The 26,183-nt window shown below is 38.2% G+C and overlaps 1 protein-coding gene and 1 long non-coding RNA gene across 3 annotated transcripts in view; one reads left to right on the forward strand and one right to left on the reverse strand.

Annotated features, from left to right (window-relative positions):
* Positions 1–657: 657 nt before the first annotated feature.
* LOC122464719 lies at positions 658–19,676 on the reverse strand. Its single transcript, XR_006289015.1, has 5 exons — positions 19,404–19,676; positions 12,597–12,651; positions 8,596–8,733; positions 6,367–6,426; positions 658–1,820 (listed from the first exon to the last, which is right to left on the reverse strand). It is a non-coding gene; the product is annotated as an uncharacterized LOC122464719 (long non-coding RNA).
* A 517-nt stretch (positions 19,677–20,193) lies between these two features.
* The window catches only part of MEOX2 (mesenchyme homeobox 2), a 72,157-nt gene continuing 66,167 nt past the window's right edge, over positions 20,194–26,183 (forward strand). Inside the window, exons 1-2 of one of the 2 annotated variants that reach the window (XM_007069496.4) lie at positions 20,194–20,762; positions 21,326–21,909. In XM_007069496.4, coding sequence (XP_007069558.2) covers positions 21,399–21,909 — 511 coding nt within the window. In that variant the 5' untranslated portion in view covers positions 20,194–20,762; positions 21,326–21,398. The remainder of the gene's footprint in view (positions 20,763–21,325; positions 21,910–26,183) is intronic. The other variant, XM_043541123.1, reaches the window with a different exon arrangement.

Genomic DNA, 26,183 nt, shown 5'->3' on the forward strand with positions numbered 1-26,183 from the left:
GCTCCCCTAAGATTGTTACAATATCCTTTTAACTTTCTCATGGATTTGCCTAGCTGTGAGTTATTTCTGGCCAGTGGAATGTACAGAGTTACCTTTTGGGTATTATTTAAGCAGGCGTTTTGTGATTTTGCCAGAGATCTTTTTTGCAGGAGTCAAGGTGTGTATTGTTTCCCTAGTTTAAAAAAAGAGAGAGAGAGAAGGAAACTGAAGATTTACACTTTGGCGTAAAGACATATTGGGTATATGATCTCTTGGTCACAGCAGGGATATGCAGGAGAAGCCATATTCAATCAACTTTAGGTGCCACAATTTTTTGTACTCCATCTTAAAACAAAAAATAGACAACTTGCAACCTAATACTTCTGTTTCTGGTTTTGAGGGATGCTGTTTATTTTATTTTCTAAATGCTGCCACTCATGTTTTTGCTCATTTTTCTGTTACTCTTGGATCAGAAAGAGATAAAGAATGGAAGAAAAAACTCTCTGAAAATGATCCTTTTCTTATTGACTCTTAACCCTCCTCTCACTCTTTTGACTTTTCCCCCTTTGGGTCCATAGTGGAAAAGTCATTACTTGCATGTGGAGGAAAAAGCATTTAATGAATCACAAAATCATTCAATTATTCTTAAAAACACTTCACATCACACATCTTTTTCCAAGTAAAGTGTGCATTTTTCACATTTAAATGGTGCATAACTACCTTACACAATGAGTCCCTAGAGTTAGAGACATTTTTACAGAAGGGTTCCAGAAGTATACACAGCATTTTGATATATGTCAGCATTAAAGACCCTATATTTAAGATGCAGAGTTTCCTTCTCTCTCTCTGCTGTCTTTCAACAATATTTATGCAAAGGTGCCTTAGTGTTTAGTGAAACTACCTAGCTTGTACCGTAGTTAGATTCACGTGCTTTGCTTAGCTCAGAGTGCTGCATTACCATATGATAAATTTCTAGTGATCCTTAGCAGCTGATGTGGTACTCATAGTATTTAGAATTTTTGTAATGAAATATCTGTTTGTGGAGGACTGTAGGACTAGAAGTGAGAGACTTCCACTACAAGTCAAATTATTCTCAGTTGTTTGTTGATATGAGAGTAGAATCAGACCCAACTATTCACAAGTTTAATTCCACTGATTCTATAGGAGTTACTCTGGGTTTATGCACAGTGTAACTGAGACAAAATCCATCCTAATCTGTTTTTATTTTCTGGTCCTCTTCTGCTCCTTTTTTTAACTCTTCCCCCCCAGCGCCCCACCCTTGAGTTTTTGTATGGACTTTAGCTGAAAAACCTCACTTTCTGAATGTTATGAAGATGTGTGCTCTGTGAACAGCAGGGCCAGGTGAAATTCAAGGACTCTGAGAATTTTGCAAAATTCTCAAACTATTGGGTTTGCAAAATTAGTATGAAGGCCAGATCCTCAGCTGGTGTAACTGGGGATAGCTCCATTCACTTCAATGGTGCTATGCTGATTTATACCGCTGAGCATCTGGCCTTGCATTTGTAAACCTTTTTTCTCCCTGTGATTTAAACACACTTTTTTTCCTTTTTTAGTGATTCAGCTTTTAAAACAATCCTTGTTTTACTAGCAGATTGGAATTATTGGACTATAATAGACATGGCAGAAAACTGCCACCCTCAGAAAAGGTAGACTGACATAGTGAGTGCTGTATACATGATATATTTAGATGAGTTACATTTTTTCTTTAGAATTTTTCTCTTTCCCTTGTTGTATCATTTTTTTTTTTCAGTCTTTCCTATCCAAAATGTGAATTCAGAAACTTTCATGGTTGCAGTCAAGCTTTCAGACTCATGGTTTTCCTGAAGGTACAAAAATTGGGCAAAATGAGTTACCTATCCCTATAATACTCTGTTTCAGTTAAACAGTAGTGTGTATTAGAAAATTATGCACTATTTCCTTTCATTCCTCTGGAGTCCAGAGGGAGTTTTAAATTTACTTAGCTATAAAATTTACAATATTTCACATCGCAAGACAAGTCTTTTAAATTCACTCACATATCACTAGTCTGTAATACTAATGCTAGGTGGCATTATGATAGACATACATTTAGACTGTATTATTTCCCATAGTGTGGGAAAAATCCTGGTCATATGCAAGGTGACATTAAAGGGAGAAACCTCTTTATGCAGCAAAACCAGGCTCCACATGCAGTTGATTAATCCTGAACTGGTTGAGTCTGCCCAAGAAGGCAGGAAAGGAGGCCTGCAATTGAAGTAGTCATGGATTAGAAGGCCAAAAGGGACCATTGTGATCCTCTAGTCTGTCCTCCTGTGTAACACAGACCAAAGGACTTCCTGGAATTAATTTCTCTCTGAACTGGAGGATATCTTGCTATAAAATGTTCCAGTGATGAAGAATCCACCACAGTTAGTAAGACATTCAAATGATTAATCACCCTCACTTTTTTTAAAAAGCACCTTATTTACTTTCTAGTCTGAATTCATCTAGCTTCAACTTCCAGCCATTGCGTCTTGTTATACTTTTGTCTGCCACGCTGAAGTGCCTTCTACTATCACACTTCTATTCCCCATGTAGGTACTTCTAGACTGTGATCAAATCATTAACCTTCTCTTTGATAAATTTAATGGATTGAACTCCTTGAGTCTGTCACTATAAGGCATGTTTTCTAATCTTTCAGTCATTCTCATCACTTTTCTCTGAACCCTCTCCAATTTACTTCAATTCTGGACACCAGAACAGGACATATTGTTGCAGTAGCAGTTATGCCAGTGCCAAGCAGAGAGGTAATACAATCTCCCTCCTACTTGACATTCTCATTTATACATCCAAGGATCACATTAGCCCTTTTGGCTGCAGTGTAGCACTGGGTACTCATGTTCAGCTCACCACCCACCATGATCATTTAATTTTTTTTTTTAATTTCTTGAGGCCCTGCTTCCCAGGATTGTGTCCCTGTCATGTATGGCCTACATTTTTTGTTACTAGAGGTGTAACTTTATGTTTAGCCATATTGAAATGCATATTGTTTGCATGGGCCCAGCTTACCAAGCGAACCAGATTGCTTTGTATCTGTGACCTGTCCTGTTAATTATTTACCACTTTCCCCACTGTTCGTGTTATCTGCAAATTTGATCTGTCATTATTTTATTTTCTTCCTGGCCATTGATGAAAATGTTAAATGGAGCAGGGCAAGGACCTAGATCATTTGCTTCTGAGCTGTCAGTGACTCAGAAACTACTAAGGCCATTTTAGATTGTCCTACTTCCCATTCTCCCCTTTTGCCTCCATGATCCTTCCTAAATAGGTTATAGCCATTGTTAGTCTCTAAGGTGCCACAAGTACTCCTTTTCTTTTTGCGAATACAGACTAACACGGCTGCTACTCTGAAACCTATCCCAGTTACGCAAATCTTCCCAACAGGTTTCAGTAATATCAACTACATAGAATTTGTGCTCATAAATGGTTGATTCTAATGCCTCTTTATTTATTACTCACATTCCTAGCATGGGTGTAAAGACAATTAAATAATTTCTTTTTATGCCCCTTGGTGCTTTGGTTAATTTTATTCTTTACCTTGACTTTGTTGTCAATAGTGATCACTTGTTCTCCCTTTCATCCTCATGTTTTTTGTTGGTTTTAAGTCAGTGAAGCTAGGACAATTTACATCAGCTCAGAATCAGCCTTGGCATCTTTCTCTGGATTTTAATAGGAGCTGGATGAGGCCCTATACATGCAAGTACATCTTCCTATTGACCTTTAAAGTAAAATGTCCAGATCCTTGGAATCATGTGTACAGCATAAGATTATTAAATATATAAACAGTATTCAGATTTACTGTAATACATTTGCATTTACAGGAGTAAAATATTTCACAGCAAAACTCCCAGTGAAATCATTAGGGCCAGGATTTGACCTCAAGTATGTTCAAATCTTCAGCCATCCAGCAGCTTCTCTGACAAAGGCTAGTCCAATACAGTGACTTTACTCCACATCAGACTCATTACAGAATTCAGTTCCTGGGCCACAACTCCAAGTTATCTCCCCCTGCATTTAATTGTGGCCTTGGAGAGATCGTGAACAACTGAAAAACTGACTTACACTGAAATACCTCTGTTCATCTTTATCAATTTTTGCTACAATACTTGACAGAAAATAATCTCTAAATATGGCTTGAAACAATAAAAAAAATTGAATATTTTTATTTACATAACAAATCATTCCTAATTAGGGCTGTCAAGCGATTAAAAAAAAATTAACCGTGAGTAATCGCATGATTAAAAATATTAATCACGATTAATTGCACTGTTAATAATAGAATACCATTTATTTAAATATTTTTGGACGTTTTCTACATTTTCAAATATATTATTTCAATTGCAACACAGAACAAAGTGTACACTGCTCACTTTATATTTATTTATTACAAATATTTGTGCTGTAAAAATAGTATTTTTCAATTCAACTCATACAAGTACTTTATCATCTTTCTCTTTATCATGAAAGTTGAACTTACAAATATAGAATTATCTAGAAAAAATAACTGCATTCAAAAATAAAAATGTAAAACTTTTAGAGCCTACTAGTCCCTTCAGTCCTACTTCTTGTTAAGCCAGTCATTCAGACAAACACGTTTGTTTACATTTGCAGGAGATACTGCTGCCCGCTTCTTGTTTACAATGTCACCTGAACGTGATAACAGGCGTTCGCATTGCACTGTTGTAGCCAGCATCGCAATATATTTATGTGACAGATGTGCTAAAGAGTCATATGTCCCTTCATCTTCAACCAACATTGCAGAGGACATATGTCCATGCTCATGATGGGGTGTGCTCAATAATGATCCAAAGCAGTGCAGACCGATGCATGTTCACTTTCATCATCTGAGTCAGATGCCACCAGTAGAAGGTTGGTTTTCTCTTTTGGTGGTTGGGATTTTGTAGTTTCCACATCGGAGTGTAGCTCTTTTAAGACTTCTGAAAGCATGCTCCACACCTCGTCCCTCTCAGATTTTGGAAGATGCTTCAGATTGTTAAACCTTGGATCAAGTGCTGTAGCTATCTTTAGAAATCTCACATTGGTACCTTCTTTGCGTTTTGTCAAATCTGCAGTTAAAGTGTTCTTAAAATGAACAACGTGTGCTGGGTCATCATCCAAGACTGCTATAATATGAAATACATGGCAGACCATGGGTAAAACAGAGCAGGAGACATACTACCTCTCCCCCAAGGAGTTAGGCAAAATTTAATTAATGCATTATGTTTTTTAACAAACGTCATAAGCATGGAAGCATGTCCTCTGGAGTGGTGGCCAAAACATGAAGGGGCATATGAATGTTTAGTATATCTAGCACATAAATACCTTGCAATGCCTGCTACAAAAGTGCCATGCGAATGCCTGTTCTCACTTTCAGGTGATATTGTAAATAAGAAGCGGGTAGCATGATCTCCTGCAAATATAAACAAACTTGTTTGTCTTAGCGAGTGGCTGAACAAAAAGTAGGACTTAGTGGACTTGTAGGCACTAAAGTTTTACATTATTTTGTTTGAGTGTAGTTATGTAACATTTATAAGTTGCACTTTCATGATTAAGAGATTTCATTACGGTACTTGTATGAGGTGAATTGAAAAATAAGATTTCTTTTATAATTTTTACAGTGAAAATATTTGTAATAAAAATAATATAAGGTGAGCACTGTACACTTTGTATTCTGTGTTGTAACTGAAATCAATATATTAGAAAATGTAGAAAAACATCCAAAATATTTAATAAATTTCAATTTGTATTATATTGTTTAACATTGTGATTAAAACTGTGATTAATTTTTTTAATAACTATTAATTTGAGTTAATCTTGTGAGTTCACAGTGATTAATCGACAGCCCTATTAATATAATCTGAATTGAACGTTTTGGTGTACACAATTATGCTTACCATCTTTATGTACAGTCACATTATAAAATGCTAATGAAAGAGAAAGGACTTTACAGGAGAGAGGGTAAAAATATATATTGACTGAAAGCTCATTGTGATGGGAACTGTCTTACTGTACACATATATAGTACAATTTCAATACTACTGAAATACTACAAATAATAAATATTAAATCTCTAAAATAAATGAATAAGAATACAGGTGTTAATCTGCCAATGTATGGTGTATTGCCCACTCATACAGATCCTATGCCAAGTACCTTATTTTTTTTTTAGTAATCAATTGTGTATAAAGCAATAGGTATGCATGGCACTTTTGAAACGGAGTAAAGACATGTTGGGACACTCCAATCAACATTAATGAATTAACAATATATTTGGCTTTAAAATGATAAAGTGAAAGGGAGCCTGAGTGGACAGAAACTAGTTGCATTTTGTAAACAGACATTTCCTACCATTTAATGTGCATGAAACACATTGGTTGCATTTCTTACCGGGTCCTGGGATTACTCATACTAAAAGAGAGATGGAAAAATCAGCACAATGATGCCAAAATGTAAACAGCAAAAACACTTACAGAGAACATTCATACTAGTAGGAACACTTTGAGAAACCCAGAATTGAATAGACATGGGCCCAGATCCACAGAGGGATTTAGGCACCTAAATCTGAAATTTAGGTGCCTATATTCCAGTTTTAGGCACCACGGTGATCCACAAAACCCCCAATCAGCTACCACCTAACCCTGTAGGTGCCTAAACTCACTCAGTGTTTAAATTTTGACGGTAAAGGTTCCCAAAGTGCCTAAGTTTCTGCCTCTGGGCATGTGCACGGCTGCCTCACTCTAGGATGATCAGGAGGATAGAGGGTCTATCTTATGAGAGGAAACTGGAAGAGCTTGGTTTGTTTAGTCTAGCTGAGAGGGGATATGATTGCTCTCTATAAATACATTAGGGGGATGAATACCAGGGAGGGTGAAGAGTTATTTAAGCTAAAGAATAATGTTGACCCAAGAACAAATGAATATCGATTGGCCATGAACAAATTCAGGCTGGAAATTAGAAGGTTTCTAACCATCAAAGGAGTGAGGTTCTGGAACAGCCTCCCAGTTGGAGCTGTGGGGGTAAACAACTTAATTAGTTTTAAGAGAGAGCTGGAAAAAAATGTGGAGTGATATTGTATAACAGGGTTGTTTGTGATGGGAGGGCTCAACGGCCCTGGGGCTCACTTGTAGCCTACATCCTGTGTTCCGAAAGCTCATGCTTCAGTGTTTCAGCCAGGCACCAGGAGGGATTTTTTTCACCCAATGTATTCAGGGAGGGTTTTTGATCTCTTTCCTCTGACGCATCAGGAGATGACCACGGTTGGAGATTGGACATTGGGGGTGGAGTGGGCTACAGCTCTGAAGTGGCACTGAGTATTCTCTTGGCTGGCTTGTTCTTGCTAACATGTTTAGTGTCTAACTGATTGCCCTACGTGGAACCAGGCAGGATTTCCCCCCGCTCCCAGGTGTGATTGGCAGCGACCTTGGGAGGTTTTTTGCCTTCCTTTATAAGGTGGGTGTTTGAGTGACTTGCCAGGATTATCTGGGTGTATCTCACTTAATCAATTCCCTGCCATTGCGGGGGCCTTGGGCACTGGTACACCTCGATCCCTCCTCTTCTGTGCCTGTGGCACATAATAGTCTAGTCTCCTGTAGATGGGAATACTTTGGTCTCATTTGGCTTGTTAGATTAGTGTGCAGCTGTGATGTGGTGTTGATTGCCTGATGGGGAGAAAGGATTTGAACAATGGTCTCCCACCTCCCAGATGTGGGCCCTAACTGCCATGCTATAGAATCATTCTCTCTTTCTAGCTCAATGATTTAATTAAGTATATATACAGAGCGAAACACCTTGAACAAGAAAGACTGAGGGAAACCCATATCAGAATATCCCAATATCTCCTAAGATAGGAGACCTCTGTTCAAATCCCTTCTTCCCATCAGGTAGAGGGGGGAATTGAACCCAGGTCTCCCATATCCAAGTGCTCTAGCCACTGGTCCTAACCATTGTAATTTAGGCACCACCACCAGCCCCCATTTTGTGTGAGATGAGATGAGGCAAGGCAGGCACATAACATATTATTGCAAGAAACGGCTTAGGTGTCTAAGCTCCCTGACTCCAGGAAAGAAGTGCCTAACTCCATGAGAGGGGTGGGGCTTAGGACCCCTCCCTCTTGTTATCTGCCATTGGTTAGCATAGGTAGGCAGCCACCTAGCATGCAGTCTTTTGTGGAGCCTATTCTCAGGCATTTATCTCTCCCCATGCTTTGTATAGGGAACCTAGGTGCCTAATTCAGGATTTGTGGATCCCAATATTGTTCCAATGATTTTCTAGGGGCCTAAAATTTAGCACTAAAATGCCTAAGTCCCTTTGTGGTTCAGGGCCATGGGTAATAAAATACCCTCTCACCAGTGAAGATGGTCCTTGAGACATTGACTGAGATATATTGGATCTGTGCTGAACGATTTAGGTGTAATCTTTGTTCTTTCTTTCCTCATGAGCCAACTGAAGGGAAGCTGACTAGGACCCAGTGCCAGCAAAGCCTGAAGTACGTAAGTTAAAAATGTGCTTAAGTCTTTTTCTGGCTCTAGGTATTTATCACTACACATTAAGTAGAACAAATCGCAGGCCACAAATTACCTCTCTTGAGAATAATGTAGAAAGACTCTTGGCCAGGTTCAATGGCTGACAGATGCAGGAGCGATGCAGAATGAGGTTGTGGAATGGCGTCTCTAGGTATACGAGATGAAGATCTCTTGTGATGTCTGTTGATAAGTACTAGGACAATGGAGAATTTGGAGAGAAAAATCAGATGCAATCCTAAAACCTAACGTGATCATCTCCTAGCACTGAAAGGTGGACAAAGTTGCTTTTGTTACTAGAACCCTTGCTGATCATCTAATAATCAACCTAAAAAAAAGAAGCTTTGTTTATTTATGGAAAGGGGCTGTGGAATGTCTATTTGGAGAGCAGTGAACAAAGCTAGTGCACATTTATAGAATCCATGTCTGATATAAGAGGGGGGACAGCAAGGAAAGCAACAAGGAAAGCAAGATATTCAGTATAAGGAGAATAAAATCCTTTTTTCGAGCCTCTCCCATCTCATGCAAGCCAAGAAAAGAGATCTAGAGTTTCCGAAAATTTTTTTTTGATAATTAACACCAAAGCTGCAGTATCTAACCAGAAAAAAATTAAAGATCCTACACCAGAAGATAGCTTCTAGGACAGGGCATTCTTGGGGTCAGAGTGGAAACAAGTAAAAACCCCAAATTTCTGAAAACGGTAAAGTTAATGGTGACTGAACTCTTTTAAGTCACTCTTTGAAACCTTGGCAACAATCCAGGCCTTTTGCTAACCCTTTGTTTTCAATCAGAAAGTCTGGGAAATGTTGCTGTAATATGAATAATATTAATATTTACAGTACCTGTAACGGGGATACTACTAGCTCACCATATGATATACTAACCCTTTCATGCAAGCTACTTGTGTTTTGAATGTGGCCATTTGACAAGGATTCTTCAAACTCAAAAATAGTTTATATGATTTTTTTATTTAGTCTGAGATCTCCCCACCCCACCCGCCAATATACATCAACACACACACATTGCAAGAACTAGAGAAAATTCAACCCTCCAATAGTCTTTATAGGTCAACTGTTCCCTTAATAATCCCTCATTCTATAAACACCTAAACAAGAGAACTAGAGAAAAATTACTGGAAATACTAACAGACTCAATACCTTTGAAGATGTTGCTGAGTTGATTTAATAACAATAGTTAACTAGTTATATAGGAAACCTGGGAATCATGAATAGAGTTAGTTCCTCTAAAGTTGAAATTTTACCCTTTCCTTTCTTCCCCACCCTTAACCTAAGAGTAAAATTTCCCCCACAAATCTGCCTTGCATGGTAGATCTTGTTTCTGATATTCCATTTTCCCTTCTTTGTGTGTGGAACTGCCTTTGATACCAAAGAGATACTGGCACATCATCCTCTCTTGGTAGACACTTCCGAAATGTTGCTAGACTAAATAGCCAGGGACTGCAGAATTTTAGTTGTGATCCACCAAACATATCTGAGAGAAGCATATTGCTGTAAGAGAGGATAGACTTTCAAGATACGTGGTGCTATAATGGGGCATGAGGACTTTTCAATTCTAATCCACCCATTCCGGATGAGAGAGACTGAGCTAATACCCTCGTGTATGGTGCATTGCATCTAGCTACGGAAGTAGTGTTAGGGTGGAATTTATGGACTCTAAATTGTTTGCCAGGAAATGTTTACTAGCTTTACACAATAAATGACTGTGAAAGCATATCCCTGAGTTTAATGTGATATGGCTATTTCCTTACATTTGGTACAAAGTATTATGAATACCAATAAAGGAAACTTTTAAAAAAATATAAAACAAACAAATAATGCATGTTCATATTTATGGGACCTAGTTTGGAAAGGTTTGGTTGACTACAGATTGTACAGGGTAAATTTATTGCACTCACCTCTGGATCCATGCCATGCCCGACATATCAGAAATGAGATGTACGACTTATTTTTAGAGCCAAATACTCTCATCATCAAGGTATATTTTAAAAAAAGAATCTTGTTACCATAGCTGCAGTGTGTCATATACAATGACGAAGTCTACATGCATAAGAGAAGGCTAGATATAAACCCCAGAAAACAAGTTGAAAACTTCACATTTAGCAGGTTAAAATGTCAAACAGTTTTGGACTTCTCTTTGTTACAGTTTGGAATCTTGGAAGTCTGTTGCACCTTATCTGTAACCTTTTATCTTCTACAGTTCAGTGCTATGCTAGGGACCAGTGTACGGTTTTACAGGATATGTTACATTAGATACTTTGGAAAATGCTTCACAGAGTGAGAGTTGCTTTTCCTGGGTAACCTCTATACAGTGCTTACTCTGACAATTCCCATACATAAAGATACAGAGTAACAGTTTTTTTTAATTTCAGAGGGTTTTTTTCCCTTCTGCACAGTGTGCCTATGTAACAACTACTGAGAAGAGAATCGACCTAACAGAGTTTGTTTTGATCATACAATAGGTTTTGAGGAGAGTAAGATGCTGGCATATTTTTTGCCTGTGTGAAGACGCGTGTGTGTGTGATTTTATGTAAACAATTTAACAACGTGATTTTCAAAGATTAATTAGGCATTTGCATTTTCTGTAAATAGAAAATCAGTAGCATACATGGTTACTCCCTTTCATAATGCTTTGCTCTTTCGGCTCATAGAATTGAGTTGATTTATAAAGGTAACTTTAAAGAAATGCCAAAATTAGAGGTCCGATCCTGCAAACCTTTGCACGTCCGTAAATCTGATATCAGCAATAAGACCTCACTGGGATTTTGGGGTGTGCAGGAAATTCAGGATCACTCCTTTAATGTATTAATAAAAGCAGCTTAGCTGCTGGACTTATTAACATTTTCATGTTAAAATGCAGTTTTCAGTGTATGTCTTCAAATCCCTCTGAAATAGTAATTATGTTTAGTTGATGTTTTTATTTCTATTACACTTTAACTATGGGGCTGACCCTGTAAAGGGCTGAGGGTCTCCTGTGGACTGAATGTGAGTAAAAAGGGCTCAGCATTTTGCAGGGTCAAGCATAAGACATTTTATAATAGAAGACATTTGGGGGATAAATTATTTTAGTTTTTATTCATAGTATACACTAGGCTAGTAATGGAGATTTAGTAGAATTTTGAGAATAAGTAATTCTAGGACACTGTAGGATCCAAAGAACTTAACCCAATGAAGGATTAGCAAATATACAGCGCAAATTTTATCTGAAAAGTTTTGGTGACAGCAAAAGTTATTTGTACACATGGGAGTTTGCATAATTGGATGCATTATTATTATTCGACATTTTAATTCAAATTCTTGTTTCAAATTAAGAGGTTATATAAACAAGATTTTACTGTAAATAATAAATTTACCACCATATCGCAGCCAGTTCCTGCTGCCTATAACAAGTTTTGTGGTGGGGAAATCCCAAATGCCCCCAAAGCAATTTACTTGACCAGTGTGCTATATTACTTTTAGAAAGAGCTGCAGTATTTGGTGACATGAAGCAAATGCCACAGCATTCAGTATAACATAGCCAAAACACTGGTGTTTCTCATGCCTTTTCCTTTCATTAGAGGCATGTTATGCGCCACCAGATGCTGCAATCTAGATTTAGGGGCATATACTAATCTTGCACACACAGGAGTTGCATATGTTATGAGTTAATTCCTTTTTGTTGTTCTCTCTTGCACATGGCATTTTGAAACAGTTAAATACATGGAAAATATTTTTAGTTTGCTGTACTTTAGTAGCTTGTATTGAAATATTCTCCGATTACTTGTTAATGAAAAATTAAATCTGTTATATATGTGCTACAACAAAATGTATGAATGACCCCAGGGACATACAGCGCTTGAGGGAATTACACAGATCTGGACAACGTCCCTGAGTGTTGGGTTTTGCATTCGAGTCCCAAAGTATCTGAAATGTATGTAGAATCGTGTTCTTTGTTATTTGTATTACAGTTGTTCCTAAAGGCCCCAAATATGATCATTATACCTTAGTGTTAGGCACTGTACATATATCTAGTAACAAACAGTGTCTGATCCAAATAGCTTACATAAACCAGAGTCATGCCTGTTGATGTTCCCTCTGAGGAAGTCCAAGTGCATTGCCTATTAAAGCAAAAAAAGTGACACATCATAGTGTGTCCATTTCAGGTGCTAGTAGAGTATATGCATAACTATTCAAAGTTTTGAGTGAACAATAGTCTATTTAGGGACCATGTGGGAACACTCTAAAAGATACATTTCTGGAGGATATAGGTACTCCTCCAAAGGATCAACAATTTTAGGACTCAAGTCAAGACACAAAAGCACATGTCTAACTCCAACATAAGAATGGCCATACTGGGTCAGAGCGAAGGTCCATCTAGCCCAGTATCCTGTCTTCCGACAGTAGTCAATGCCAGGTGCCCTAGAGGAATGAATAGAACAGGCAATCATCAAGTGATCCATTCCTTTTTGCCCATTCCCAACTTCTGGCAAACAGAGGCTAGGGACACCATCCCTGCCCATTCTGGGCATTCATTTATTTGGTTCTTTTTTTAACCCTGTTGTAGTCTTGGTCTTCACAACATCCTCTGGCAAGGAGTTCCATGGGTTGACTATGCATTGTGTGAAAAAATACTACCACTTCTTTTTAAAACTGCTGCCTATTAATTTCATTTGTTGACCCCTAGTTCTTGTGTTATGAGAAGGAGTAAATAACACTTCCTTATTTACTTTCTCCACACCAGTCAGGATTTTATAGACCTCAATCATATTCCCCCCCCCCCCCCCCCCCCCAGTCCTCTCTTTTCCAAGCTCAAAAGTCCGAGTCTTATTAATCTCTCCTCATATGGTAGCCGTTCCATACCCCTAATAATTTCTGTTGCCCTTTTCTGAACCTTTTCCAATTTCAATATATCTTTTTTGAGATGGGGCGACCACATCTGCACACAATGTTCAAAATGTGGGCGTACCATGGATTTATATAGAGGCAATATGATATTTTCTATCTCTCTCTTTCTTAATGATTCCCAACATTCTGTTCGCTTTTTTGACTGCTGCTGCACACTGAGTGGATGTTTTAAGAGAACTATCCACAATGACTCCAAGATCTCTTTCTTGAGTGGTAAGAACTAATTTAGACCCCCATCATTTTATATGTATTGTTGGGATTATGTTTTCCAATGTGCATTACTTTACATTTATCAACATTGAATTTCATCTGCCATTTTGTTGCCCAGTCACCCAGTTTTGAGACATCCTTTTGTAGCTCTTAGCAGTCTGCCTGGGACTTAACTATCCTGAGTAGTTTTGTATCATCTGCAAATTTTGCCACCTCACTGTTTACCCCTTTTTCCAGATCATTTATGAATATGTTAAATAGGACTGGTACAGACCCTTGGGGGACACCACTATTTACCTCTCTCCATTCTGAAAAAGGACCACTTATTCCTACCCTTTGTTTCCTATCTTTTAGCCAGTTACCAATCCATGAGAAGACCTTCCCTCTGATCCCATGACAGCTTACTTTGCTTAAGAGCCTTTGGTGAGGGACCTTGTCAAAGGCTTTCTGAAAATCTAAATACACTATATCCACTGGATCCCCCTTGTCCACATGCTTGTTGACCCCCCTCAAGAATTCTAGTAGATTGGTGAGGCATTGATTTCCCTTTACAAAAACCACGTGGACTCTTCTCCAACAAATTATGTTCAGCTATGTGTCTGACAATTTTGTTCTTTACTATAGTTTCAACCAGTTTGCCCGGTACTGAAGTCAGAACTTAAGTACAGCAGTAGTCTCTTTGGTTCTAATGGGACACCTCATGTGCTTAAAGAACTTTGCTAAATCAGAACCTCCAAAATGCAGAGATGATTTAGTATTCTGGCATTTGCAGATTGAGCTCTTTTTGCACACCTCATACTAGATGTCCTAGAAACAGAAGAAAGTTCTGCCATGCATTTCTTAGGGAAATGGCACCCAGCTCTACCTTTTTACCTTAGCAAACCACCACTAAAGCATCTAAAAATAACATTCAAAAAATGTAATGTAATTAGGCTCATGCTACTGGCTCCCTAGTTAATGAGATGAGCAATTAGTGCTCAAGACAATAAGAATCTTGCATGCACTTGAGCATAGGCCGCATCTTCTTCAAAAGTTAATGTATATACTATATGTTTAAACAAACTATTCCTTCATACTGTGTTTCCCCCATACAGTGTCTGCTGTTAACCTAGAGATATTTGTATTTGGAATAGATAAAGCAGGTATGTGTAAAAAAAACACATACCCTTGTTAGGACTTTATTCCCTCTAGGGATTATTAGCTTTGGTTCCAATCCCACAATTGACGCCACTTAGTAAAAAGTCCAGTAGACATAACTGGGGCTCCAGGAGGCCCCAGGGATCTGCCCATGCAGAGCAGATTGCAGGATCAGAGCCTAAGCTCTTATGAGCAAACCCAATCTTTGTCCTGTGCTTGTACAGCACCCAGCACAGCGGGGTACTGGTCCACGACTAGGGCTCTTAGATGCTACAGTGATACAAATAATAAAATAGTCCTTTGGAGCTAGTGATAATTGTATTTGAAGAGTTCACAATCTAACCAATAGCTGGTAACATTTAGGTATTTTACTTATTTATTCTTAGTCCATATTTCTCGTTTCTCCAACTCCTGCAATTAACAGTGTGAATGGGCAGGAAGACGCAAAGCAGGGGCTATAGTACTTGTCTTTAGCCTGTAAACGATGGATGAGATTAGTGGCATAAGGTCATTCACACATTGCCCTGCTAAATTCCCTTAACTGAGAGAAGCAAATTATGAAATATGCCCCCTGTCCTTGGTCCCACAACCCCTGGAAAAATCATCTGAACAACAGCACCAAAAAAATTTTAGGTACTGATAATGTTCCTCTGTAGTTAAACTTATATATGTAACTTGGGTAAACTGCATATTTTATCCATTAAAGAGATATAAATCTTCTGTCAAAATATTTGACATACAAATATTTATCATAACAGCCATCTGCAATTTAGATTTTTGTTGATAATTTCTCATGATACAAAATATACACTAATTGCACAATGCAATTAAAACATAAGTACTGTTTCACATACAATGTGTTCAAAATACATTGTTAACCACCATGATTCAATAATTTTTTTTAAAATGAGGGCTCCAATAAAATGTCTTTTTCAAAAGCTATAAAAACTGAAATCCAACACCCAAGCAGACAAATAAAAAACCTGCATAATATGCAAAATTACGTACTTTGAGTTCCTCGGTAATATAGTTTCAGCATTAAATGTGTATATACTGTGTCAAAATACGCAGTTATCAAATAAATATTATTTTAATGAATCATTCACTTGCTTATACATGCATATTGAATATATGTCTAAATATTGACCAGGTGTGTATAGTATTATACAAACAAAAATACGCAATAGATATTTTGATAGCCGTTTCTCAGTTCAAAATTTACAGACCTGAGATGATGCTAAAGAGAAAAATCAAGCAGTAAATTGCAATGTAATGTATAGATCTGGAAATAAGAGGACATTGTACAAAACAATAATGCGTGGCACCAATAAATTATTCACTTAAAAAGCAAAAACAACCAACCAAAAACTCCCCATCCCTGTTTTAAAAAAAAAAAAAAAACACTAGTTTTGAGGTTTTTGAGCATCCTATGTGTGACAAAAGGCGATGATTTAAACTCCAAAGAAATGACAAACTTCAAAGTGAAGATGTGAAGCGTCATATATCATGAACATTTGAAAAAAAAAATAGGAAATTTATTTTAAATTAAAAATAAGACATTTTGCTTTACTGAATGGATTGTACTGGTAATAAACTTTAATGATTTAATACAAACTTGTAAATCGCTTTCAGTGAGGGCCTTGCAGTTTAGCACAGCTTTTATGAAAAATACCAAGAGCTGTCATAAAAAATTTTAAATGCTTGGAGATCATGAAAATTAGAACAAAATTCAAGTTTATCCGGGAGATGAAGCAGTAACTACAGATCCATTCTCCATAGTTCTATAGATATTTTGTAGGGAGCGTTTATTTGCTTTTCCCCCAAAAAATTATGTCTGACAAGTGTTATACTATGACACATGCAAATATTAATGGTAATACATCCCACTAATACTTCCCAAAAATACAATGTTCAGGTTGTGTGCTATGGTTTATGGAGATGGCATTTTCTTACCCAAAAATTGCTTTTACAATTAGGTACAATGAAAATTTCAAAGCATATTCTAGATTTATGAATGCTAAATGCGATCTTTATCCCCTTTTAACTCTACACAGGGATTCACTGGTTCTCAAGTCAACTAACTATTCATTTTATGGGCAAAGATTCAGTTATAGGCAACACAGCATCTTTATTTATTAATCAATGGCAATATTACTTTATCAGTCATATCTGTTGCTCTTTGTTGCACGACAGGGATCAATATAAGCAAATAAATGTTGCTTCTGGGGGAATTAGGCAGAACCCCCCCCAAATAAACATCTGTTGTGAATCTGTATTAGCTGTAATGTTAAAATAATGGTGCCTGCCTTGACCAAGTTGCTGTGACAAAATACATTGATGATAATTAAAAATATACAGCACAATAAAAAGTCATTTCACTTTGATAACCCTTGGGTACAATGAAACCTATTCCTAAAAGCAAACAAATAATTGTTAAGCTTTACATTTGTTGTTAAGCTTTATATTTAGACATTGATCTCAGCCAGTGAAAATTGTCATAGCTCCATTGACTTTAATGAAGCCAGGACAAGTTACACCAAGTGAGGATCTGGCCCTATAATGTTTCCATTTATCTAATTTTACTGTAATACAGATGTATGAATAGTCTGCAGCCCCGCACAAATGTGAAACTTTCCCAATTAACAGCAGAGCTATCATCATTAAAAAAGTTAGGAGTGTAGCCTAAATATACAGGGAGATAATGGATATAACCTTTGATATGAGAGACTGAACTGCCGTTCAGAAGTTGGTGCAAAAGAAATTTTACATTTACTCATTTTTCATATAATCTCTCTTTATTTTATTTTTTACAATAAATCAAACTACAATTAAAAAACTAGATGCAAGCATTAACCTACTTAGAAGAGCATAAATGACATCTAAAACAGTGTTGGGTCCCACTGTTTTATGAGCTAGATGGTTTGCAGTTTTCATATATCTAAAACATTCTATTGGTTTCCCTTGGCATTAGAAGCTTAGGGCAAATTTGGTGGCACTGACTTAACTCATGATTTTCTCAGATATGTAGCGATCAAAGTGAAATGGCTTTTTATTGTGCTGTATATGTTTAATCATCATCAATAATAACTAGGTATTATAGAAAACATTAATCCAACCAATAATGTAGAAATCCAGTAGTTTTGTATTAGAATGCTCTTGATTTAAAACTATTTTTTCTTAATTAACTGAAGCTGGGAGATTGTGCGAGTGACTATGTAATCAATCTATACATTATTTATCAAATTTGGGAATGCCTTACTTCTGGTAAATTTCAGTAAATGTTGTAAATGACTGATTTGTTTTAAAAGTTGGTTACATATATTTGTGTTTGCTTTCATTGTTTAAAAGTGAAGCATAATGGCCTTGAAAATATTTTATATTTTCATATGGAGCAAGCACATTCTTGTTTGCTTCCATTAAGAACTGAAAAAATTACAATGCTTTGTTTTAGAACTTATGTATTTATTAGGAGAGGTAGAACCAACTAAAATTTAGTCACCAATAATCATAATTGATTCTGAAATAAAGCATGAGTAATTGTATGACAACTAAAGAGTTTTCAATTATTCCCTTTCTTCTTTTTGCCTTTTGGAGCCTCCTCTTCTTTTACCCCCCAGAAATGCTATTTGGCTCTGACTTCTGTTTCTTTTGGAAATTTAATCTTCCTTTTTCCTCCCACTTCCTCTCATTGTGCTTCACTTATTTGCTTTTTATTGTAGAGAAATTGTACCAGTGTCCCTCCAACGTCTAGAATTAAAAACCCATTTTTCATATTGCATTTGATCTGGAACAATAATTTTTCTAACCCCTTTTCAACTGCTTAGATATTTTATGGCTCAAACTGTGTCGGTCTCCCTCTCTGCATTTCTATTTTTCCCCCTTCAAGACTCCTCGTTCCACATTTCCAGAGACTGATTGACAGGAACAGGTTGGTAAGAAACTTCAGGACATGTTGTTAACATCTGACACTGTGGAAGAGAACTCAGCCCAATCACTGGGCACGTAAAGGGAAGTTGCACCTATTAGAGACGAAAGGAACTGTGTTTGGTCGTTATTTACAAGTTACCTGAAACAAAACTCATCTATCCTCAGCTGTTTATTTCAGGAGAGACCATATTAATGTAAAAAAACAAAAACTGCAGTTTTTGTTTTTATCAATAAAGTGACGATTCTAGCGTAACTTGGATTTACCTCGCAAAACAATCTAAAACCCAAAGCACAATACTTTGTAAAGGTCTCAGTTATTGTTTAATGAGTGTATCTGAGGATATTCCTTATGGACAACACGTCTGTTTTCACGGTACTGGGAGCTAACAAAACAAATAATAGCGTAGCCATTGCATTTTCTTTGTAGTCTTCCTTTAATATTAGAGCACACATTGAAACGATAAGCACAATGAAGAGCACAAAACGTTTCATCAGTGTGGTAACTGTAGATTTCCTTTTTTTTTTTTTTTCTCCTGAAGAAATATCAAGTTTTGAACAGTCACAGCCGCAGCAACGCTCACGTTCTGGACACCACAAGTTTAAAACAGCATCGTTACAGAGAAAAACTTACTTAAGAACAATTTTTTAAAACATTAGATTTAAGAAAAGGGGGAGGGGGAAGAAATCTTACCGTTTAAAGACTGCTGCAGGTTCCAGCTCACTCTGAAACTGCAGGGAAAAGTGGAGCAGCTGCTGAACAAAAGTTTTAGATTTTTTTTTTTTTTAAAGAAAGTCTGCAAAACTAATTTCCCACAAAATAGAGCTCAATTTCCGTTTAAGAAACTAGGTCTTGCAAATCTCATTCAATTCCTGATTTTTTCCAATCGCAATTGACGTTCATTTTATCTTTCACACGTGGACCTAAGAATTTAGACTTAAATTGCAGGAACCAAATGGTCTCGGAATTCAGGGGAGAAAGAACGAGGGTTTAAGAAAGGGAAAATATTTATGGTACTGATCATCACTTGATTGTTGATCAATAACACTTTAATTGAAACCAACTGACTGTCATGTTCGCTGTCACCATTAATTCCATGAACCATTTCAAAAGCATATTTAAAATTTTCCAGACACCTGAGACAATGAAAACAACAACCAAGTGAAACAAAACAAACTTCCAGATGCAGAGACTCGAAAGCGGTTTGAGATCCTGTTTTGAAAGAGCAGAAAGCAGGGAACTGTTGTCTTTCATTGACCTGTTTCTGCAGCTCGTTAACCGCCGGTCATTTCATTTTAAAACAAACGCCCTAACATTTCAGATCTAGTTGCACCCAAGCGCAAGTGCAGAAGTATCTGTGCTTAGTACAGTTAATATTTTAAGACATAATCTTTGCAGCGGAAGACGCGCCATGTGAGCGGAACAAATGAGTGACACGTCTGTTGCTGTAATTTATTAATCAGAGGGAATCGAAGTGGCAGGAGCCAGGGTGGTTATTTGCAGCAGTTTCAATGTATCAATGATAACCTGGCTGCCATTCCCATCTGCGCTTAGTTCCTTGTGTGGGACTGATCATTGCTCTATCACCGAGACAAGATTATTTCTGATCGCTTTAGGGAAACATTCCTGTTTACAGAGGAACGGCCAAAGGAAGTCGAGGGGGACGTTTGTTGACAATACACCTGGGACTGCAGGTGAGGATGCCTGGAGGTTTGGATTAGAAGCTGCCTCCTCCTTCACCCCTTTCCCTGCCCCTCTCCCCCCCCCCCACACCCGCTTCCCCCTGGGGAAAGGGGCCCCTTTATTCTGGAGAAGGACAATCCCCTGCAGGTCCCGAACTCCACCTGCCCTTCCCCATAAACACCACGGCTTGTCGGGAAACCCCAAAGAGAGCGGCTGTCCGTGAGCGGGATCAGAGGGGGGCCAAATCTGGCCGCGAAGGGCAATTGACGGGGAGGAGGGAGTGAGCAAGCGTTGGAGCGCCAGACCTGCGTGCAGCCTACCTCAGCCTGCCCCCCTGCCTGTTTGAAAGTGGGCCGCGTGCTCGCAGAGGTATGTAGAAAACAGTGGGGACGGGGACTGTGCGGAGCAATGAAGTGTCACTGTTACTTCTCTGGTCACGTGCTGCCCGCACCAGGGCCCCCCGGGGAAAATCGTCTCCCGCCGGTGCCAGACGGGGATGAGCTGCCCTTCGGGGCTGCCGTGTGTTGATGCAAAGGGCTCGGCTCGCTGGCTGTGCCGGAGTTTTGGAGGGAGTTTTTGCATGTGGTCAGTCGCTGTGTTGCTAAGCCAGCCCCCAGCTCACATTACACACTACTGTATTTATAACCTCTCCGAGCCGTTTCCCCCTTCAAGCAGTTCTCTGGGACCACCTTCTATTCGCTTTAACCTCTCCCACTTCTTGACATCTGAGTAGCTCTGAGAAAGCTCATCGAGGTCGAGAGAGTGTGTGTGTGTGTGTGTGTGTATGTGTGTGTGTGTTTTTAATGCAACGGAGACTGGCCACTAGGGCTAAAGACCTGGATTATCTGAGCTCTGCTGCTGAGAAGTGTGTCGTTGCCGTTTTGGAAAAAAAAAAAAAAAAAAATCCCCAACCAAGCCCTATCTGTTTACAGTGCAAGTTGACAAAGGGTGGTGGAGTTGGATCCTTCCTAAACTCTCCTGCCTGGAACCTGAGACTTGCATGCCATGGATCACACACTCTTTGGCTGCCTGCGCAGCCCTCATGCCACCGCGCAGGGCTTGCACCCGTTCTCCCAGTCTTCTCTCGCCCTGCATGGAAGATCTGACCACATGTCCTACCCCGAGCTGTCTACTTCTTCCTCCTCGTGCATCATAGCGGGATACCCCAATGAAGAGGGCATGTTTGCCAGCCAGCATCACAGAGGGCACCACCATCACCACCACCACCACCATCACCACCAGCCGCAGCAGCACCACCAGGCTTTGCAGACGAACTGGCACATTCCTCAGATGTCTTCTCCCCCCGCCGCTGCCAGGCACAGCCTCTGCCTGCAGCCCGACTCAGGAGGTCCCCCGGAGCTGGGCAGCAGCCCCCCAGTCCTGTGTTCAAACTCCTCCAGCCTGGGCACGAATACCCCGACGGGGGCTGCATGTGCTCCCGGGGACTATGGCAGGCAGGCGCTGTCCCCAGTGGAAACAGAGAAGAGGTCCGGCAAAAGGAAAAGCGACAGCTCAGGTAAAGGCTCCTGCTTTGCTATCCTTGCTGGTGGGGGGGGGGGGGGGGGCGCGCGCTTGTGGGGGGGATTCTCCTAGAGAGAGGGGGGTCTAGAGAGAAACCATGGGCTTGATGGAGGGACTGCACTTCCCGGCCTTAAGGCCCCCTTTATCCCAAGCCTTTCTCTGAGGACAGCAGGCTTCAGAGAGTCACTAAAGCCGCGCTGCTCGCTGTCTCCATCATAAAGCCAGTTTCTCGGGAGCATGGAAAAGAGCGAGCACGTGATAGACCGTGAAATCAACTGTGAGCAGTTGCCTGCGCTCAGGAGGGGAAATGTTTTGTAGGTTTGATTAGTATTTAGCATCTGGTATTGCGGTTCCTCCCTCCTTCCCCTCTGTTTCAAGATTCACAAGATAGCTCTTTCCCACCCCCATTCCCCCTTTGAGCCAGTGAAACATATTTCTGAACGCTTGCACAATCGTTGGAAACTTTTTCTTAGAACTGGAACTTTTCTCATGAATGCTAAGTATGTGTTGCATTCTAGGGTGCGTGTCTGTATAGAGCGTGTGTATAACATAGAGTATAATTCATTATGGGGCATGAATTGGAATTTATAAATCACCATGCAGTAAATCCTATTTTTACAACGCATAGTATTTCATTTCATGTGCTTGGGCTTTGAGGAAGACTTTGCTGGACTTTTGATACACTGTTTTTGGTTTTTTTTAAGAAGGTGACTTGGGATATGCATATTTGCAGCCTATACAGAAAGATGAAGCTTTATAATACTTTGAGTTTTATATGCCACAACTGAACAGATTTGGGTTTTCAAAGTGGGGAAAGAAACTGTCAAAAAATCCCATACTAACAAAAGACAATGATCAAGGGGCAATACAGTAGTTGCAATTGATGGCATTTTTATTGTACATTCAAAATATTGAAAATGCAAGAGCAAACATACCAACAAAGCTGTTTTCTACTAGTGAAGAGAAAATGAAAGGATTTTCCAGATATTTACTAAAGTTCACCATTGGAACCATGACCTTGATTCACTTGAAATGTCATTAATCAGGTTTTTAAAAGCTACAGAAAGTTCGCTCATTTTAAACTGCTTTTTGCAGTTACATTATATTTTCTTCTTTGCAGTTCTCCATGTCAGTTACATTAGGGAAGTTTTACAATAAATCAGGATAGGTTTGTAGGATTTTAATTACTGTTACTATATAGGCTGAAAAAAGTTCTTCGAAGTATAAAAATCTGTCATTCACAAGCACTTGCAGTTTTATTTGCAATTATACCTTCACTGTGTTTTTTAAGCAAACTTACATCATTGCTCATGTGAGGTCTGAAGAATATTAGATTTTTTTAACCTGAGTTTTTGAAGGGAAGTAATTTTATGCTGGGTTGTCGGTTGGATCAGTAAATTTGTCAATCATTTACAAATGTAGAAAATTAGAAGAAAGCACAACTGTGCTTCACAATACTAGGGAATGTTGATGTTGCTTTCTGCATTTTGCAATGCAAACACACAAATCCATGGGCATTAGATGGGACTCTGTTGAAGTCAATGGAATCCTTCCATTGACTTTAATGAGCATTGAACTGAGCCCTTAATCATAATCATGATGATAACTTTATAAGACAATGTCTGAATACAGCCCCAAAATCATTGAACGGTATACAACCCCCGCCCCCTCCCCAAAATATCAACTATGTTCATGTATTCTGAATGGCTTGATCTAACATGTCTCCTTAGACAACGATGCAATAGTCAGAATATTTTTATTATTTTAGAAGAATATTGTTTTCAGACCACATATTTTACCGTCCCATTATTTTGTTTTAATCTGAACTTCTGTGCTGAATATTTGAGATCCGTGTAACGTATGGCAGCAGATCTCATTTTTAGGTCAATCAGTGTATTTCTGCGGTTACCGGCGGCAATGGCAGTTTGTTTTACTATATGTCACAAGGAATGTATGGGATGGATCCTTCTTTTTGTTTCCCGAATCAAATTGCCATATGCCATAACTGACTTCTTATTTAATATGGATCATTTAGAGAACTTTTAGCCCCCTTCCCCACTTTTAAACTTCTTTAGTAAATGTTTACAATTAATTATAAATTTAGAGTAAATAACTAATAAGTAAACAAAGAGGCTGTTCAGGTATAGCATCAGCAGTATCAGAAACTAACTAATTAAGCACTAGTGCATATTTAGAGAGATACTTCCATGCCTCTAGTTACCATTTAAGACCACAGCATATGTTGGGGCTATGCCTATGTTCTGAACATGTCCCCGGTTTTTGAACTAAATTAGCCTTGGGGCCACCCCAGTTTTGCGGTATCTGGCTTTCATTAATATAAACTGTTGACATCAGAAATGTTATCTCATAAAGTTGAGTTTTGACAGTTGTCTATTCTAAAGAAACCAACACAACGTCAATTAAAGCTACATGCATTATTTTTATTTCCAAAAAATGCTGTATTTATTCGCCCTCATAAAATTGTCATGAAAATTTCCCAGCGAAGACACACATTTTTTCATGTTTATCTTTACCATGATGACAATGGGGGAGAAAAAGACTAATGCTATTTTATACTTTTTTTTTTTTTGGTATACTTCGTCATAATTTTGTTGTTTGCTTAGAAACCAAGGTGAAATGTGCCTTAGAAATTATTTAGGTAGAATGACTGACTGATTTTGGATCCCACACTGGGGCCTGAGCTGGCTGGGAAATAACTTCTGAAGATAACGTTCAATAAACTGCTGCATAAACATGGAGAAACTGTCAACTCTGTATAAAAGATATGTGAATTATATGATGAGTGGGAAATGCCTCTTAGTCATCTCTTCCTGAATGCAGCAGGCCAACCTGCCTGGGCCCAAATGTGGGACCGTAAACCAGCATGAGGGGATATACACACAGACCTTTAAACATTGTGAGTTCATTTCTTTCAAATAAACATTTCTGATGTCAACAACGGTAATAAAAATAAGATGCCACAGCATTATGATGTATGCTGCAAACAAATTTAGCTCTTTTAAAATGCAGTAACAGCTAAGATATTTGAGTGCTAATGCGAGGTAGATAAAAAATGAATAAGAAATATATCCCTAAAATGAGTTGTTGCTTTATATGGTATGAGTTCTTTCATGAGGTATAATTTGGATTTTTTCCCTCTCATAAATTGCCTGTGACTTCTGAAGCCATTTAATTTCACCATTGTAAAATAACAGGTGGTGTTTACAGAGGATATAAAACAAGTAACAAATGCAAAACTATTATAGTGGTTGTCTAAGTCAGTTTATTTGTGTCTAAATTTTTCTTAAAAATCCATGATTTTAGGAAAGACATGAGCCCAGATGCACCTTGGAAACACAAAGTGTAATCTGGATTTCATGTGAAAGCAATTAACTTTCTGAGTATTTTAGGAAGTCTAAATTTCAGTGGGAAAAATCTGAAAAGCTCCTACTATTAGGGGGAGAACTTTACAGTATAACTATTAAATATGCAACAATCTACGTGGATTGGGATATCTATTAGGCTAGATGAATATATATTACAATTGAATATATGAAGATATGCTACTGTGTACTGAAGCCCAATGCCATTTAAAAATACTGTTAAGTATGAAAGATATTTTTACATCTGACACACAAAGATGCTGTATAGAGTGCCAAGATATACAGAGAGGTTGATGTATGTAGGTCCATTTATATTTTTTAAAATGAACATAAAATGCCATCATACAAATGTAGTCTTTTTCTATGATGTGCCTTCGAAGAAACTGTTTTAAAAACCGAAATACTATAAATGTACTGTCTAAAATGATCACTTCAAAGCAAGTCATTTTGATAAATGACTGTAAATAGTGTGAAGTCATTGGTTTCAATGACTTCTGATTGCTCTCCAAAACATTTCCGTAAGAAAAATGAGCTGCACCCGCATAATCAAAAGGATTGTGTAACTGATTCATCAATGTGTCCATACTTTTCAGCGGGGTTGTAACGGAAGCAAGAGAAATACATGCTATTGGCTGAAAACTTTCTCTGGAAAGAGTTAATTTGCTAATTATGTTTGGGATGTAATATCAAAACATCACTTATCATGAAGGGAAAATGTCAAAATATGTAGGTTATACAAATCAGAGAGGTATGTACCAAATGTGTTGAAGTCAGATTGAATGATCATGCTATTTTAAAGAGAAATACAATACAGATGATTCCTTATCAGAGACTAGTGTTGCATACTGCATTACTTAGTGGATTGTTTTATTGGACAAAATTTACA

This window comes from Chelonia mydas, chromosome 2 (genome assembly GCF_015237465.2).
Source record: "Chelonia mydas isolate rCheMyd1 chromosome 2, rCheMyd1.pri.v2, whole genome shotgun sequence".
NCBI lineage: Eukaryota > Metazoa > Chordata > Testudines > Cheloniidae > Chelonia > Chelonia mydas.